Here is an 18,236-nt window from a genome sequence, read left to right as displayed (position 1 = left end):
TGATTTGGGAAGGTTATGATATACTAAATACAGGGGGCAAAGGAATATAAAATAAAATAAAAGTTGCCCAAAAAAGTGCTGCTAGAGATCTGCTGGGGACTCAGTGCCCACAGCTCTTAATACAGTGGTGCCTCGCAAGACAAATGCCTCCCAGGACAAAAAACTCACAAGACAAATGGTTTTGGCAATGGGGGTTGATGACTCGCAAGACAAATGTTCCTATGGTCACGCTTCGCAAGACAAATGTTTTCCATTTTTTGTTCCTGCCTCATGTTTGCTGATTTTTAAATGTTTTTCTACGATGTTTAAAAAGTTACAGTTTTTTTATTTACATTTTTAAAATCATCTGCACAATATGTACGGCTTTAAAGAGCACTTAATAAACCCTTTGTAAACCAAATTTGACTTTGTTCTGACTTTTTTTGCCCATAGGAACGCATTAATTAGATTTCAATGCATTCCTATGGGAAAACACGTTTCGCAAGATGAATTTTTTGCAAGACAATATTAACCGTGGAACAAATTAAATTCTTCTTGCAAGGCACCACTGTACATTACTCCCCCTGACACTCCAAGTACAAAACTAAGTGTGCATTTCATGCTGCATTTTGCATGGCACAGAAGTGCTGCATCTGGCAGCTATAGCTAAGAATTCTATTGACAGAAAAAGATCACAAAACCCACTTCTGTTTCACAAATATGGATGCATATAAAGGGATTCAAAGCCACACTTTTAAGAGCAAAGCAATCAAAGCCATGCAACTCATACAAACTATGTTTTGCTTTTTCTCACTTTTGAGTTTTTGAAGTCTCAAGTTTTTTGTCTAAATTTATTGCTACTTTTATAAGGCTTCCATAAAATAAAATACCTTATATCCATCTCTTATTATTGTGACTGCATTTGAAAAACCTAAGCATATACATACTGACCCAGATATATATCATTCAGTCTTTTATGTGAGTTGATTTCATCATTACTGCTCATAATCCCTTTCAGTAATATTAATGAATAGTCTTGCCATCTGAACAATCACTTGTAGTTAAATTTGTTAAGGACAAACTTAGTGAAAAACAGATATAAAAGTGTAATTGTAGCTTCCTTCAAATCAATGCTACCAGGACAAATTAGAGGAAAAAAATGTTAGGGAACCATCAGTCAAAACAAGCACAGAAAACCAAAGAAACTTAATACAGTGGTGCCTCGCTTAACGAGTGCACCGTTTAACGAAAAATCCGTATAGCGATCCCTTTTTGGGGATCGCTATACGGATCAGCCCCAATCGCCGCACTCGCTTTGCGACGATTGGGGCTCCGGCGGCCATTTTGGAGCCGCCGAACAGCTGATCGGCGGCTCCAAAATGGCCGCCGCATGACCCGAAATAGCCCCTATCAGCGTTTTCGCGCCCTCCCCTTGCTTAGGGAGGTCGCGAAAACGCTGCGGGGGGGCATTTCGGGCCATCCGCGGCCATTTTGGAGCCGCCGATCAGCTGATCGGCGGCTCCAAAATGGCCGCCGGAGCGAAAACATCGCTGGAGGGGGTAAGTTTACACACTTATTGGAACACATTAAACTAAGTTTAATGCGTTCCAATAGGTTTTCCCGCCCCGCAAAGCGATGTTTTCGTATAGCGAAGGTTAATCCGGAACGGATTAACCTCGCTATACGGGGCACCACTGTACATTGTTGTGCTTTGTCATATGGTTCTCTTTTCTAAAAAGCTTGACTAGGTCTGGCTTCCTTAAAGCACAATTTAGGCCTAGCAGATGGACTATTACATCAGTGGCCTTAGAGGTCAACATGCAGGCAGAATCTGATCAATAAGAGAATATTTCAAAGATGCAAATCTTACACTAAAAGCATACACAATGTTCTGGAAATAAAGCCTAACTTGCCTGGTTATAGGGAATGAAGAAAGAGCACTGACTTTTTTAAAGAAAGTCAGAATCAGTTGGCACATACTTTAAGAACATGAAATCAGAAATTGTTCATTCAAAGAAACAGCCATATCACCACCCTGTTTTCCAAAAACCAAACAAAAGTATTCGAATACTTGGAAAGTTCATTATCTGTGCCAATATCCCATTTTACTTGGTCCATACCTGTACTGAAGAACAGTGTACACTGCATATAAATCTCTTACCAACAATGTACTCCCTGTGTCTGGGGCACAAAAATTCATACTGAAGTAAATATCTTAATTTGAAACTTGCCACAATATTTTTGTTTCTGTAATTCGTACAAGTGACAAGAAACACAAGGTTGTCTTGAAACTATGTAATCTTGTAATGTGACTGTGTTTTTGGTGTTGCTTTTATTTACTGTTTTTTAGCATGGTACTTGATATTTTTTTTTAGTATTTGTATACTTACTGTTTTTAACTTTAAATATTGTATTTTAATGATGCAAGCCACCTTGGGTTCTTTTTAAGGAGAAAAGTGGGGTAAACTATTTTAAATAAAAAGATTAACAATTGTTTCAAGGGGCAGCAAACATCCTCCATCCTCTGCCTCAAAATATAAGTACAAAACACACAGGTTTAGACATCTCCATCTTTGGTATTACTAACATCTGCTAATACTCAGTGAACTAATCCAGTGACTGTGATGGGGAAACACGTCCTTATGAGACACTTTCCTTTGGGAGATTACAGTATCCTACATGTCCTTCCTTTTCCAGTGAATGACTCATGCTGCTAAGGGGAAGAATGAGTTCAAGACCCAGGCTATTTAGGGCTTTACAAGTAATAATCAGCATATTGAAGTATGATGAGAAACACACTGGAAAACAATGCAGCTGTGCCAAAACTGTTGTATGTTCATGTATGGATGTTCCAGAGAACTCTAGAACAAATAAACTTTCTGAATAGACTTCAAAGTGATTTGGCATTGAATACTTGAAAGCAGATCATTTTTCAAGGCATACACCACAGCCCTTATGTCTGATCTCCCTAGAAACAGGTGCAACAGGCATACCAGCCTTAGCAGGACAAAGATCCCCTCGTCACTGCCTTCATCAGAGAATGCATCAGGAATGTAAAGTCTAAGAGGCTTACAAACTGTGAATTTTATTTTTCAAGGGGATTGCTACTCCATCAATAATAGCTTCAATCCCTTATTTGAATTTTGCTATAATAAGCATTATTAAAAATTATACATTTAAAATTTAACTGAGTCCAGCAGAGCAGATTCCTGACCCTAACCCTAAACCATCCTCTTGAACTGACGTAAAGTCTGTCTCCTTCCTCCAACAGGGCGGCAAGGGGCTTCCATTCTTCCACAATGAAGGGGTTGCCATAACAGGAATTCCAGGGTCCTGGAAGTTCTGGGGGCGTCCATTCTTTTAATGTCATGCCCATCAATACAGGCAACTAGGGCATGGCCACATCAAGGAAATCTTCCCACTTGGGACCCCTCCCTGTTTCCAACGACTCCCAAACCTTCTCCACTCCTCCATCTTCCTCATCTCCTGAACTCGCCATTCACTCCTCTGACGTCTGTCTTCTTCTACTTTCTCCCTCTCCTCTCCTATCTTCCTTCTCCAGTCCCTGGCTTCAGATTCTCCCCAATAAGATGGGGGGGGGGGGGAGAATCACTGGTCTTCTTCTATGATCTGACTCCTCTCTGGGTACTCTCAATCTTTCCCACTTCTAGGTCCATGGATCTTGCATCCAGATCCATTCCCAACTTGGAGATAATGTCCCTCTCTGCTCTACCACCTCTCCTTCCCCTGCTTCTATCTCCTTCCACTTCTTACTACTCTTTCCCGCCTCTTTCAACTGCTCTTCTCTTACTCCCATCCCCTTCATGTCTTGAGCTAATGCCTCCTCTTCAGCCTCGGGTACAGATTCCTCAGGGATCTTCTCCAGAGTCATCTGGGGTCCACATTTCCCTCAACTTTCTGTCTATTTGATGGGAATGGACGGCGCTCCAGCGAGTGGTGACCGCAACTTGCCTTCTGACTCATATAGTCCTTCAGTTGTAAAACATTTAGTGCATTAAACACAGTCTATATCAACAACAACCAAGAGTAAACATATTTTTTAAAAAGGCAGATCAGCAGTAGTACTGAAAAGTCACTTCAAATAAAATACTTGAAAGGCCTTGAATCTAAAACCAGTTTATAAAAGACTCCTGTTTTGGTGTCAAGCAAGATTTCCACAAAGCTGAAAGGGCTATTCTAGTCACTGCCAAACTGAAGTAGGAAGATGAGGGATCTTAGAGAAAAGCTCTGAAAAAGATAATACTGTTTGGTCACATTCATATGGGCAGTGGCAGTCTAATATTTAGATGATATGGTCCCTTATCTACCCAGAGCACAATTTATTCAGAGGAGGTGTAGGTGAACTGTATCGCCAAGATCATTTCTGAAACCAACCAGCCTGAAATTCTGAATTTTTTTCTTTCTCCTCCCAGAGGCATACGGTTCATAAAGGAGGGCTAACATGGCCACTCAGTCCCCAAATAAAACATCACAACTGTAAGTGGCAATCCATTTACTCCTTCCTTTATTTTCAAATTTTGCTCATTTTGGGCACTGGTGCAGTTCATGGGGTGTGCCGAGGGTAAAAAATTGGCCCCCTTCCCCACTAAAGCTTCTGCCCTGATTTAGGGCTTCATAAGTAAACAGCACCCTTTATCACATCTCAAAACAGACCAGCTGTCATTAAAATAGTATGAGAATTAGAATGATATGATCATATTAGCCAATCCCCTTTCATAACCCAGAAGTATTTATTTATTTATTTATTTGATTTGATTTATATCCCGCCCATCTGGTCTGGTCGACCACTCTGGGCGGCTTCCAATAAGGTGTATACGATAAAACATAAGAATTTTACAGTCCATCACACATACAATAATAAAACAAATAATAAATGAAAGAAAAAATAAAGAAAGAATTAAATATTGACAGGAGGGAAGGCCTGAACATACAGCCATGTTTTCAGTTGACTCTTAAAAGTGCCCAGCGTAGGGGGCCGCATGAATAACCGGAGGAAGGTTATTCCAGAGGCGAGGAGCTACCGCCGAGAAGGCCCAGTTTCGTGTACTTTCCTTCCGGGCCTCCCTCAGTGTTAGGCTCCTCAGCCTCACCTCCTGGCTCGTGCGGGTGATCCGAGTAGATCTAGGTGGGAGCAGGCGTTCCTCCAAGTATCGGGGTCCTAAACTGTTTAGGGCCTTATATGTAAGCATTAACACTTTGAAGTCAATGCGGAAACGGATGGGCAGCCAGTGCAGCATGGCCAGAGTAGGAGAGATATGTTGGTATTTTCTCACTCCAGTAAGGAGTCTGGCCGCCGCATTCTGCACCACCTGAAGTTTCCGCATCAGCTTCAAAGGGAGCCCCACATAGAGCGCGTTACAGTAGTCTAATCTAGAGATTACGAGCGCATGTACTAAGGTAGTGAGCGCCCCCATGTCTAGGTAAGGTCGCAGCCGGGCAATCCGCCAAAGGTGGAAAAAGGCGGCCTTTCCATGGTGAGCGTCGGGTCCAGGTGTACGCCTAGGCTGAGGACCCCACTCTTCACGGCCAGGGCCACCCCCCAAACATGAGGGAGTTTCCCAAGCCACCATCCACAGGGCCACCCACCCTCAGAACCTCCGTCTTGTTTAGTAACTTAAGTCTCCCAAGAGCTGTCAAATATAGTCATATACTAAAATGTACCACTGCAGTCCAATCATTAACTGTGCCAGCCATTTCTATGTATATATTAGCAAAACTAATAAAGAACATTTTATTAAGATTTCTGAGCTATGTAACATTCAGAACCCTCCCATCTAACTACTCAGTAACTTTTAAGTTTGCAGAATGCATTTCACCCTTCTTACAGCACTATTGTTAACTTCTTAAAGAATGGTTTTGCTCCTCAGGTTCTCAGAGTTGCACTCCAGAACTGTGTCACCAAAAAACACCTAAATGTTCTGCTCTTTTGTTTTATTGTCAGAGCTATAAATCACACATATGCATGTCTCAGAATGAAATGTAAGCATCACTCTCAAACTTCCCACACAGATTACCACTATGTTCTTTTCATTCATTTTTCATATTCAAAATGAGACCATTAACACTAATGTAGAAACCAGAAAATTACAACTGAGAGAAGCACTGCTAGATCAAAAGGTAGACTTAGCTGTGCCAGCATACTAGTGGTCAACCAACATTTACAGGAAAACCTGAAGCAGGACATGAGAGCAACAGCCTCTTATGCTGCAACTGTCCTCTCCCATTGATGTTCATCAGCATGCTGTTTTTCTCCGGGAAATATTCACAGCCATGGGCTGTAGTCAGGGGAGCCCGTTACCAGTGCAGCAAGATTAATCGGAACAACAAATTCTCTCACTGCCTTTTTTGCCAACCACATTACTCAGGACTGAAGAGCTGTGGGAGGAAGAAAGTGGCTAACAGGAAACTGGGCAAATTTTGGGCAGGCTTTACTAGGGAAAGCAATATAAAGACACTTTTGAGTGAATAAAATGTAAAGAAATGAAAGTCTGACTGAACAATGTTCACTCCGGACCTTCTATGAATTTGTCTAAACCCTTTCTACATAGATGTCTGTCTATAGTGCTGTTTGATGACATTGTATCTTCAGGATATTTGCAAATTCCTTAGTTTAACTGTAAGAATGAAAAAGGCATGCCTGATTTATTAACTGTTAAGGTCAATCTTAAATAAGGACGCTTTAAGATTATACTGACAAAGGCCTCTTGGCATTAGAGCATGTGACAGACACAAGAAGGTTGTCATATAAGAACCATATTTTCAAATACATGCAAAACTTCAGAAAGCCAATGTCACCTAAACTGGGTAGGTAGGAGCAAGTATACCTCACCAAATATGAAACATGTAGATAGAAGAGACCAATAGAGACAATGGTGCAGCAAGCTGGGGATCTGGTGAGTCAACTTCTCACTAAGTTCCACCGCTTGAATGGTCCAGCTCTAATTGTGACTTAGTACACTAGCAACAGAATCTTTGTCAGTATATCCTGAGATGATGCATCATTCTTACTTAAACAGTGTGAAGATAACTCCTTAACTCCACATTTCCCAAGATTAATGTTATGTGAAACAGTCAGCAGAAGAGGTATGCCCTAAAAGATTTATAGCCAATTTTGTATGAAGTACTGTAACACTGAAATGGTATACTTCAGAAGTTTTACCCTAATGTTAAACTTAAAGGTCTAGCAATGAAATTTTTATCATTAATGGATAGTAAGATGCTCAGAACTATTTGGCTTATATCTGTGCATGTAGCCTTTAGTCCACGCATCACACTACAAAATCCTAATTTCCATTAACTGCCATTTTAATTTACCAGCCTGTAAGCAGGAACTGTAATACTGAAGAAAGGAAGTACCAGAAAAGCTAACAGCATAAGAAGAAAAATCTTAGCCGACAACATATGGCATCCATAGCTGAATCAGGACAAAAGACTTACTGAAACTCTGTGCATCTGCAGTGTGAAAATACAATTGCTGAACAAGAACAAAGCAGGTGCAAAAATGCCCATGTCAAGTAGGATCTCTTTAAAAATCCTACTAACATAGTCATTAGAAAAGCAATTCTGCCCCCCCCCCCCCCGCTACTGTGTTTCCTTGTTACAAAGGCTAAACTTCATCTAGTTGGATATAACTAAAACGCCTCTTGTGTCACCGGATCTGGAGCAGCACATCAACCATATCTTACCTGCCAAACATTTATTGTGTGGATCTTTATTTTATACAGCTTTATCTACTCATTAATGTGTGATTTAAGCAAATTAAACAAGCAAGCCTGTTTACTTCAGCAAAATTTAGTTCCTGTTTATCAGCTGCTTTGCATAAACAAAAAATTACCTTTAAATGGCGGGTTGAATCTAGCTAAATGCAGCATTATGTACTTCAAAAGGCAATTACTGACTCCATATCATCCAGGGAAAATGCAATATTTATAATCAGATTTGTAAACCACTTTCAACATTAACAATAACTGAAATGAAAATAATTACAAAAAGGAGATTTTAAATTAGCTCATTATTCTAATACAGAACTAATAATCAAATCCTGTATTTAAAACCAACTAACACAGCTAATAGAATATCTACTACTTTGTGCAGTCATGAGAAACACCACTATTGAAAAATACTGAACATCACAACCAACACTGGACGTGACCAAACACATTGCCTTGATTGCAAGGTCTACGCAGGAAGCTTCGGTATGTATGTACAAAGCTACTGAAAAGGTAACAAGATGTAGCAAAAAGACAGAATCCTACATTTCAACAGAAAAATACAATGAATTCACAAAAGAGCTTCCGTTCTGTTACCAGACTAGCTCTTGAATTGATACACTCCAGATGTTTTGGATTATCAGTGATCATCATTGTTGCACATCAAAATATCTGGAGAACAACACGTCTGGGGAAACATAATTTACACGAATGTCATATCATAGAGCAGTCAGTATCTTATTAGTATCCCAACTGAAAGCAAACCAACTGAATTGAATGTAAATCCCACTGAGTAAGTCTACTTTGTTGGGGTTAGATCTTTCCTACGTCAAATGAGAAAAATAAAATTGGAGGGGAAATATCAGGCACCTTCCTGCTGTGGATATAGTGACTGGTCTATATACTCACATATTCCAGAAGACAGTTGTGTGGATGACTATCCTTTTGGATACCATTTTAATTCCCAAACCACAAAGCAGAAAGTTAGTAGAAGAGCATTACTTTTTTAACACTTGTTGTTGTTGTTTAGTCGTGTCTGACTCTTCGTGACCCCATGGACCAGAGCACTCCAGGCTCTCCTGTGTTCCACTGCCTCCTGGAGTTGGGTCAAATTCACGTTGGTAGACACTATCTTTTAACACTTTCTAAGCAATATTTTGGCATTCTATGATTGCACTCTATCACTCAATACGTCAGAGTAGTTTACTTAAGATTAAATGCCAGTCTATTATCATAAAGGGATTGATCCAATTTCTTTGCAGTTCATTTTAGATGTTACTTTATTTTTAAACTCGCATTTTTATCCTTAAACCAGCAAGAATACTGTTAAGCATACAGTAAAACTATGAAAAAGGAAGCTTTCTATCTAGCTACCTGCCTGCCACTGGTTAGTATCTGATTAACATGTTGTAGCTACATTATAACTACAGTAATAATTACATAACAAGTGGAAGTTAAATACTGTACAGCTTGTCAATATGTTTAACTGATATATAACCAACTGAGGAAAAAAGAAACCAATTAAACGCATTAAGAAATATTAAGAATTCCACCTGCATTTTTAAAAAAAATCTGTAACTGTGTAGACAACTAAAAACAGAACTAAGAACCACTGGTCAGAAATCCAACTGTGCCAATGTAATTATCCACAGTTTTTTGTCTGAAAGAACAACTAGGTCTTCAGAAGCTTCATAAACCCACTTGTGTTAATAAATTCTACATGTCATGCTTGTTGGCTATAACCCTGACATACATATTTTGTTTGCTACCTCCCTTATGAAAAAGGGGCAGAATGTTAATTCTCACCCAAGATTGTGAAGAACATTAAAAATGCGGAAAACTTCAGAACTAATGAAGTTAATTTTGGTTGTTGTGGGTTTTTCGGTCTCTTTGACCGTGTTCAGAACACGGCCAAAGAGCCCGAAAAACCCACAACAACCATTAGATCCCGGCCGTGAAAGCCTTTGCGAATATATTGAAGTTACTTTTGATTAAACAGGGTATAAGAAGGAGTAAGGGACAAATAAAAGCACATAGAGGGCACAAGAAGGGTTCCAAAGCAAAATGACCTGACAGTCTGGCTTCTGGAAAAGAAGAAAAAGTACCTTAACAGGCCAAATCATCCCAGCAGCAAGAAAAGCCAAAACCAAACTCCACTTTTTTAGTACTATTCTTGATATGACAACATAGTACTGTATATAGGAAGCAATGCGCAAGGGCTCCATAGACCTAGAGGCTTCCACTCTCCCCAGAATATTTAACTACAGAGAAAACATCATCCCAGAATCTTTTCCCTTCACTGCTTTTCAAAATTTAGTTTGGGGGGGGTCACTGGTTTGGAGACAACTACTCTTGCTGCCAATATCAACAGGTCAACAAGCAGAATCTCCTTCCACAACATACCTTGGGCAGGAGACAAAGATTGCTATGCCTCTAAATCACCCAAAAAGGGGTGAGCAACAGATATCCCCTTACAGCAAAAATGCATCAGATTGCATTGCAAAAGCATCATCCTATAAACTGAACACATACCATGACAACACTCTCGAATCAGCCTTTTCAGCCACACTAGACGCTGTTCCAAGTCCTCCATACAGAGCACTTGACCATAATCTTTCCGGACTAAAGGATGCCCAACAACCATGACAACAGTACAATGTTTGGGGAGTCACCTTAAGGCGGCTGTTGTAGATCAGGAAGGGCCCAAACCAGCATCCCCAGAAATTCAGGTGGAGCAGGGAGTGAGAGACAGAACATTTACATCTACTCATACCTTACTTGTCAAACACATGGCAGGAAACCTCACCCCTTTCACAGGTAGAAAACCAGTACACAGGCTACTTACATGCTTTGAAAAGGATGTCATTTTTTAAAAACTACAGCAGGTTTTAAACAGAGCTGCTCTCAGAAGGAGGGGGATGCGGCAGATCTATCTATCCCGGTCCCCACCCGCCCAGGAAAGAAAAACACTGGGTGACCTTGGAGCCCCTCACTTTCTCCCTCCCCCAGCCGGGCCTCCCACGCAGGGCTGAAGGGAAGGAGGACCTGGCGGAGAGATGAAGACCCATTCACACCGCCTCAGGGATCCCCGGCGGAAAAGGCGGTCTACAAAGGCCCGTTCACAAGCGGAAACCAGGGGCTCGGGTGCGTGCCCTCCGGCCAGGACTGCGCCCCACATTCCCAGATACCGATTCGATTTAAAGGGGGGGGGAGAGAAGAGGAGGAGAACGGGAGGCAGGCGCTCCCCTTCCCACTGACCTGTCCTCCGAATCCATCCGGCTGAGAGGCTCCCCGTCCGAAGAGATCTCGAGGCTCCCGCGGCGGCCGCCGGACAAGGCGCTGCAGGTGCTGCCGCCCCCGCCGCGCCCTCCTCCCGCGCCCCCGCTGCTCCGGCTACTCCCCTCGCCCCCGCCGGTGCTGTAGCCTTCGTCGGCTCCGGCCCCACTGCTACTGCTGCTGCTGCTACTACTGCACCCGCTGCTGCTGCTGCTGCCTCCGCCGCCGATGCCGCCTCCCGGGACGCCGCCGGGGCCGCCAGGGCGCTCGCCTTCTCCCGCAGCAGCAGCGGCGGCGGCCGCCGCTTCGGCCGCCGCCCCCGGCGCTCCTCCGTTTCCTTCTCCGGCGGTTCCGCCAAGGCCTTCGCCGTTCCCCGGCCTGGAGCCGAGGCTGAGGCCGAGGCCGCCCTTAGCTTCCTCCTTGGCGTCGGCCTCGCTGCCGCCGGGGCTGGGCGAGCGGGTCTCGTCGCTGCAGCAGCCGCTGGAGGAAGACGACGACGAGGAGGAGGAGGAGGAGCCGGCGCTGCTGCCGGCCTCGGCCTCCTCCTCGTCGTCCTCCACCTCTTCTTCTTCTTCCTCCTCCTCCTCTTCCTCCTCCTCTTCTTCCTCTTCGTCCTCTTCCTCGTCCACCTCCTCCTCGTCGTCGTCGTCTTCGTCCTCATCATCCCCGTCGCCGGCCTGGCTGGCGCTCTCCGGGCTCGGCTCCGACATGCTTTCCGTCCCTTCCCCGTTCAGGGGCGGCGGGTCGGCCTCCATCCCCACAGCCAAGGACGTCGACGGCGGGGGGGAAGAAGAGGTGGAAGAGGCGGCGGCGGCAGCTTCTCCTTCGGCCTCTCCTTCGGCCTCGGCCGTCTCTTCAGCAGCGGCGCGGCTGTTGCTGTGGCCGCCGCCGCCGCCGCCGCCTGTGGAGGACGAGAACGAAGGGAGCTGCGACGGCAGCAGCGGCGGCGGCGGGGGTTCCGCCATGTCGCTCAACTCGGCCGCCATGGCGCCCCTCGCTTTCCCTCCTCGCCTCAGGCGCGCCCCTCACAAGACACGCACCGCGAGGCCGCCACCACCGACCAACTCCCTCCCTCCCTCTCGCTCTCTCTCTCACGCGCGGGCCGCCTAGCGAGACCCAGCCAGGCACGCGCGGAGAAGTGGGGCGGGCGGGGGAAGAGGAGGAGGAGCTTCCGCTGGGAGGGGTGAAGAGCGGTGAGGAGGCGGCGCGCGCACGTCCATCGTACGGAAGCCGCCTGGGGCCAAAAGGGAGAGGGGGGGCGCCGGAAAAAAGAGGGCGGACGGAAGGCGGAGCTTCACGTACCGAGCAGTTGGAGGCGTGGCGTGGCGTGGCGTGGCGTGGCGGAAGAATTTGAATACAGGGCTGTGCTTGTGTGGAGGAAGTACTGTAGGGAGGGGGCACCTTTGAAAACGGGAGTTTGGGAGTCGGGTGGGGGTGATTGGAATCTTTTAAAAAAAAAGAAAAGAAAGAAAAATCATCAAGAACCAACACAAAAGCTCATTTCCCTCCAACTCTTGATTTTGGAGGGAAATTATGGCTCAAAGGGGACTGCAGGTTGGACGCCCAGCCCCACGCAGGGTGATTGAAAATAAAAATAAATGATTTTTTTAAAATCAGATTGATTTACATCGCAATATCAATTTTAAAAATCGGAATTTTTTTTACATTTTTTTAAAAAAATGGTTTTTAACTGTTTCAATAAAAAGTGGTTTTTAAAATTTGAATCGTGAATCAAATCGATTTGATTTTTTAAAAAAATCATAGATTAGGATCCACCCTGGGTGGAACTGGGCACCCAACCTGCAGCCCTCTTTAAGTCACCATTTTCCTCCCAAAACAGAGTTTGGGGGATGCATTTTTGTGTTGGTTTCTTGATGCTCTTTTAGGAGGACTTGAATGTGTAGTGTCCGTGTGGTGTGAGTAATGGGCTTTGGGAGCCCCCTATGAGCCAGTAAAACTCACTGGGGTGCTTTCGGGCATATTTTCTCTCATTCTACCACACAAGGTGGTGGTTTATTTAAAATATGTATACTGTATCTGGAGGAGAGCTTTGGAGTTACCCTGGATGGACAGAAAGACAAACAAGTGGGTAACCAAGCCTGGACTAACTCTGGGACAAACATATTGAAACTGAGGCACTTTGGGCACATCACGACAAGGCAGGAGTCTCTGGAAAAGACAATAATGCTGGGAAAGGTGGAAGGTAGCAGGAAAAGAGGAGACCAAGTTTGAGATGTATTGACTCCCCTTGGGAAGCTATAGGCTTGAGTTTGCAAAATCTGAACAGGGCTGTTGAGGGCAGAACATTTTGGAGATTGCTCATTCGTGGGGTCACCATAAGTCAAGGGCAACTTCATGGCGCATAAGAACAACATGCTCACTGGAAGAAAAGCAAGTGATAAATGTAATAAATAAGCTGTGTCTGAAGAACTGAATTGTGATCTACAAAAAAACAAATAACAGTGTTTAGCCACAATAGTTTTTCCTTTTTGTTTAGAGTGCTTAGAGTTCTGCACTAAACAGTTAATTGCATCTTATTACCAGCCAAAATCCTACTGGTATAACTTTGGACTTGCATAACCTAAGCTGGGCACTGGAAACAATTAGTTTAAGCTCATGCAAGTCTTCTTATCCTCCCATTCCAAGGTCCCCTTTTACCCTGAGGAAGCCTTTGGGAGTGTGGGGAAGCAGGGGTCTTTAACAGTATAAAATTGCAGGACTGCTGATGGCAATTTTACTATTAAAGGCTCCCCCTCCCTTCCTAAGGCTTCCCCATGGAAAAGGGAGGCCCAGAGAACCTCAGAACCTAAAACGGGGGGAGGGAGGAATAGAAAGCTTTCCATTAACTTAAACTACTTAAAGTAGACTGTCTAGAGGGGTGGGGTAGAAATCAAATAATAAAATAAGCAATCAAGATTATGCTGGTGTGAATTTATGCAACAGGGTTTTGCCCGTTATGTATTAAACATTTTACATAGGCATTTTGGAAGGTCTGAAGCCTTCACACATCTTGGATTCAGTTGTTGGTTCCAACAAGAGTAGATCCATTGAATAAATGGCACATAAATCAGCATTTAGATAAGTTCCATTGATTTAGTAGGTCTCCTCTAATTGAGGCTAATTGACTCACAGGACATAAGAGGCCTTTGCTGTATGATGTCTGTTCTGACTAGTAGCTCCTCTCCCAGGATCCTTTCCACAGAGACATTGGCAGCCAAGGTTTTCCCAACACCCAAGGCATGAAGCAAAGTGGAGATGATGGAAGGGGAGGAGGACAGGGATAAACCCCTAAAAAAGTAGGAGTATGCATTGCACAATCAACTTCAACACTGCGTCTTGAAGTTGTGCAGAGGAGTACAGTTTATGGTTATAGGTTTGTAAGAGCAACAGGTCAGCTGGATGCCAAGCTGGTTATTCCCTGAATTCCCGGCTTTTGAGGATCAAGTAAAAAAAAAAAACATCGATCCACCCCCGCCATTACTTCATCCAGCCTAACTGGAAATGCCAGGTGCTGAACCTAGGACTCTCTGTACCCAAAAGGTGTGTCCTTCAACAGCCAGCCTGTCTGCAGTTAAGTGACCAATTAAATGAGATCCACCTACATACAAAGAATTCCGGCCTAAGGCTGAGGGAAGATGATTTCCAGTAGGCTGCTAGTTGGTTTTAGAGCTAGTAACAACTTGGGGTCTGGAGGAGCACCTGGAAAAGCCTGCCTCTTTTATTTGACATATACCATCTTCAGAGGCTTTTCTTTGGCTGTCCCCACCATCTAAAATGGGATGGGGGAAGTTATTTTGGATGGTGGCAGGGTATGGGCAGAATCTATTTGCTAGGGATGCTCGCCTGATGTCTGTTCTGAATCTCCCCCCCTCCCCCCCCCCCCCCGGCTTGGTGCTAGACAACCTTTCTCTGCCCCAGAAAACAGTGATGGGGATTTTCTGGGCCTGGCCATGGGCTGTGTCTTCTCCCCTCAAATGGGTCTATCAGCATTGGTGACATTTCTTTGATCAATGCCTAGGCAGTCACCATTTAAAATTTCTCATAATGTAGCATCATTCTGGAGCCTGGAGAAAAAAAAATGGAAGTGGGGAGTAGATTCTAGTTGAAAATCAGGGGTTGGGGATGGGGAAAACAGTAAAAACAAATAACAGGACAGACTTTGGTGGAGGAACCTCCTTCAGGCGTGTGCAGCTGCCAGTTGATACCGTTTGATGATGCTGGACTCCTTTTGGCGAGCATGGTCGTTTGCCTTTGAGATTCAAAGCTTTCTCCAGCTGTTTTGCAGCCTCCCTGCCCCCAGCTGTTACCCACCAGATCTCTTGACTTCACCTTCTAAGGGCAGCATGGCAATGTTGCCAAATGATTGAACTTTTAGTTCAGCACCCCTGGAAGTTGTTCACTTGAGGAAGGCCATGATAAAGATCCCGCTCTGCAAATTTTCTTATCTATAGCTCCACCAATCTAAGGGGGATGAATTTGGTCTAGCTGGGCTGCCTTCGGGCATTTTGCAGACTTTCCCATGCGGACAATTTCCACTGCAATAGGGAGGATTTAGAATATTTTTGCTGCAAGCTCCCGAGCTAAATGCATTAACTTTCACCGATGAAGTGGTTTCCTGGCAAGCAAAACAAGGGCTGTAGACATTGTCATTCTTCTTGGCTCCCCTTGCTTGCCATTTGTTTGTAATGAAACTTTACATATATTGTGAGAGGAGAAAAAAAGATCTACTAAAAGTGTAAATGAACCTCTTAAGCACTGCTGAGATGCATGCATGAATGCAGGGCAGGAAAGCAGAGAATGGAGATTTTTCATAATCTGTTCCATTTATATATTAAATTTGAATTATGGATGTGGAGTGTCGAACATTAAGCTTCACCTGAAAGGCAGTGGTAGCTGGGTGATGGAATTACAAGCAAGGTACTGTGAGCACTGTCAGGCACTTTGAAGAAAAGGGGTGAAAGTGATTACATAAAAGTAGACTGTGTGACTGATTGAAGTAGATGTTGCAATATGAATAAGAAGGAAGGGAAGATACAGTACTCGTGTCAGCAAGGAAAAAAACAACCTAGTGATGTGAAAACAATCTTGAGGTTACTGTACATTTGAACAAAAGCCAGACACGTTCTAGCAGTGTCTTGTATGTAGGCCACCTAGTCTACAAAGACAGTGAAACTAGACAACTCAACACAAAAGGAGACAACTCACCACAACATATCTGCCTTCAAAACAGGGAAACAGCAGGTGGTAACAGGCAGGACTAAGGATGGAAAGACAGATGATTGATAGTTATAGTCCTGATAATGAGATATTTAACTGGAAGTGAAGCTCCTGAAATTAATAGGTAACGCATAAAAATTGTAAATTATTTTTCTCTTTTCCCCTTGTGCTCTGTTCCCTGAAAGAGGAGGACAGACATTTCAAAGTAGTTTGGAACAATGACAAGGGAAAATGACAAAATGTTGTGGTGGCAGAAAGGTCCAAGCCTATCTATCTCTGTGTTTGCATAAGAGAATACTTAGGGTGTTGTTAGCTCAGAATTAAATTATTATTGGAAACCATTTAACACCTGGCAAGACCATCCATTCTCCTGATCTAGGAGAAATCTATGGACTAGCCCCCCCCCCCCCCCCGCTGACTGCCTCCCTGTATCTAAGAGGGTTAGCAGGAAACCTCGTGTTGTACTACTAGAAAGAGTCATCATGAGTTGTTCTTTTAAAAAACTAAAAAGTGATGTGTCTGCCCACGTTGAGCAAAAGCAGCTGCTGAGCAAAATGAGGTTGGTGCAAACCAGTTTGCAACAAAACAGGTGGAAACAGGTAGTTTTTACAGGTTGGGGTTTTTTGGGGTTTGGGGTTGGAACATGGTACAAAGTACCATCAAACCAATTTGAAACAACTCCGGGAGGCAGTGGAAGGCAGGGGGGCCTGGCGTGCTCTGGTCCATGGGGTCACAAAGAGTCGGACATGACTAAACGACTAAACGAACGAACGAACGAACCATCAAACCAATGCATAAACAAATCCTATTTAATGAACTATACCGAACATCTGTGATTTACCCATTGTGATTTACATTGACAATAAAAGAACATCTGTAATTGAAACCTCTGATTCTCAAACTCAATAGTTCAATAAACCTGTTATACTTGGCAGCACACGTGTCTGAAATACATAATTGGTAGCAGGTGAATAATACCTGGTGGCAGCGTGTAAAGTGGAAACGCATCCAGAAGGTGAACCTATCTTTAAGGGAGATTAAACAGGGGCACTGGGTGAACGCCCCAAGTGGTGGCAGCGTGAAGATAAAACGGCATGAGCCTTTGTGAGGGAAAAATAAGCAGGGGCCACAAGGGTGAACGCCACATGCTGTTTATTTATCATCCCATAGAGTTTCAAACACTCTCTGGGCAGTGTAGAATTTAATTATGTCCACTACACATTGCCCCCACCCCTATGAGTTGGGTACTGAATTTACTGACCTTAGAAGGATAGAAGGCTGAGCCTACCTTGAACCAGCTCCCTGAGCTTGCCTGATCAAACTCGGATCATCAACAGAGTCTTGGCTGCAGTACTGCAGTTTAATCACTGGGCCACAAGGCCCTTCATTGAGACAGTGATGGCTGTTGCTCTTGTGGTTGGTGGTGTGGAAGGCAAGGCACAGCCAAGGGCCAGTATGGTGTTTACACAAACATAAGCATTCTCTTTCTCACTCACAAACATTCTTTGGGGAGTGATCTCAAAAAAAAATAAAAAAAATCCAATTTCCAAGGTCTGGCCACAGATGTGGGATCTTCTAGAACCTTTATTATTCTCACCGGTTATCCATGTGAGTTAATTGGATCTCCTACACTGCCTTTCTGGTGTCAGGTTTCTCCCAGCTAGTGAAACTGGGCCCTTGTCAGCAGCCTTGACCTCCTAGTGAACCCATTCATCGTGCAAGCTTGGGTCTGTCTATCCAGATTAGTGGCCAAAAAATCCTGATTGTTTTGGATGTTATTCAAGAGGAGCAGCCGCCCTGGATATACGGACATGCCAGCCCTTGCGGTGGTAGTAAGTGCCTTCACACTTTATTTTTAAAGATTCTGGAGCCAAAATCTCAAACAAAGGGAAAACAAGACAAGATCTTGTACTGCAGGTTCAGCAAATAATGCAGAATATAGAGACGTTTAAGGCTGGAACTCATGCACACTTAGCTATTGTACACACAGGGACTTGCTTTGGCGTAGTCCTCTTTGGAAGTACTTACTCGGAG

The 18,236-nt window shown here is 44.0% G+C and overlaps 1 protein-coding gene across 2 annotated transcripts in view; it reads right to left on the bottom strand.

Moving 5' to 3' along the window:
• Positions 1 to 12,114, bottom strand: part of AEBP2 (AE binding protein 2) — a 42,682-nt gene extending 30,568 nt beyond the window's left edge. For both annotated transcript variants that reach the window (XM_020804225.3, XM_020804228.3), the window contains exon 1: positions 10,968 to 12,114. In XM_020804225.3, coding sequence (XP_020659884.3) covers positions 10,968 to 11,971 — 1,004 coding nt within the window. In that variant the 5' untranslated portion in view covers positions 11,972 to 12,114. The remainder of the gene's footprint in view (positions 1 to 10,967) is intronic.
• Between the last annotated feature and the right edge of the window lie 6,122 nt (positions 12,115 to 18,236).

This window comes from Pogona vitticeps, chromosome 5 (genome assembly GCF_051106095.1).
Source record: "Pogona vitticeps strain Pit_001003342236 chromosome 5, PviZW2.1, whole genome shotgun sequence".
Classification (NCBI taxonomy): domain Eukaryota; kingdom Metazoa; phylum Chordata; class Lepidosauria; order Squamata; family Agamidae; genus Pogona; species Pogona vitticeps.
Note: the sequence above shows the minus strand (reverse complement) of the source record. Positions and strands in the feature narration are given on the sequence as shown.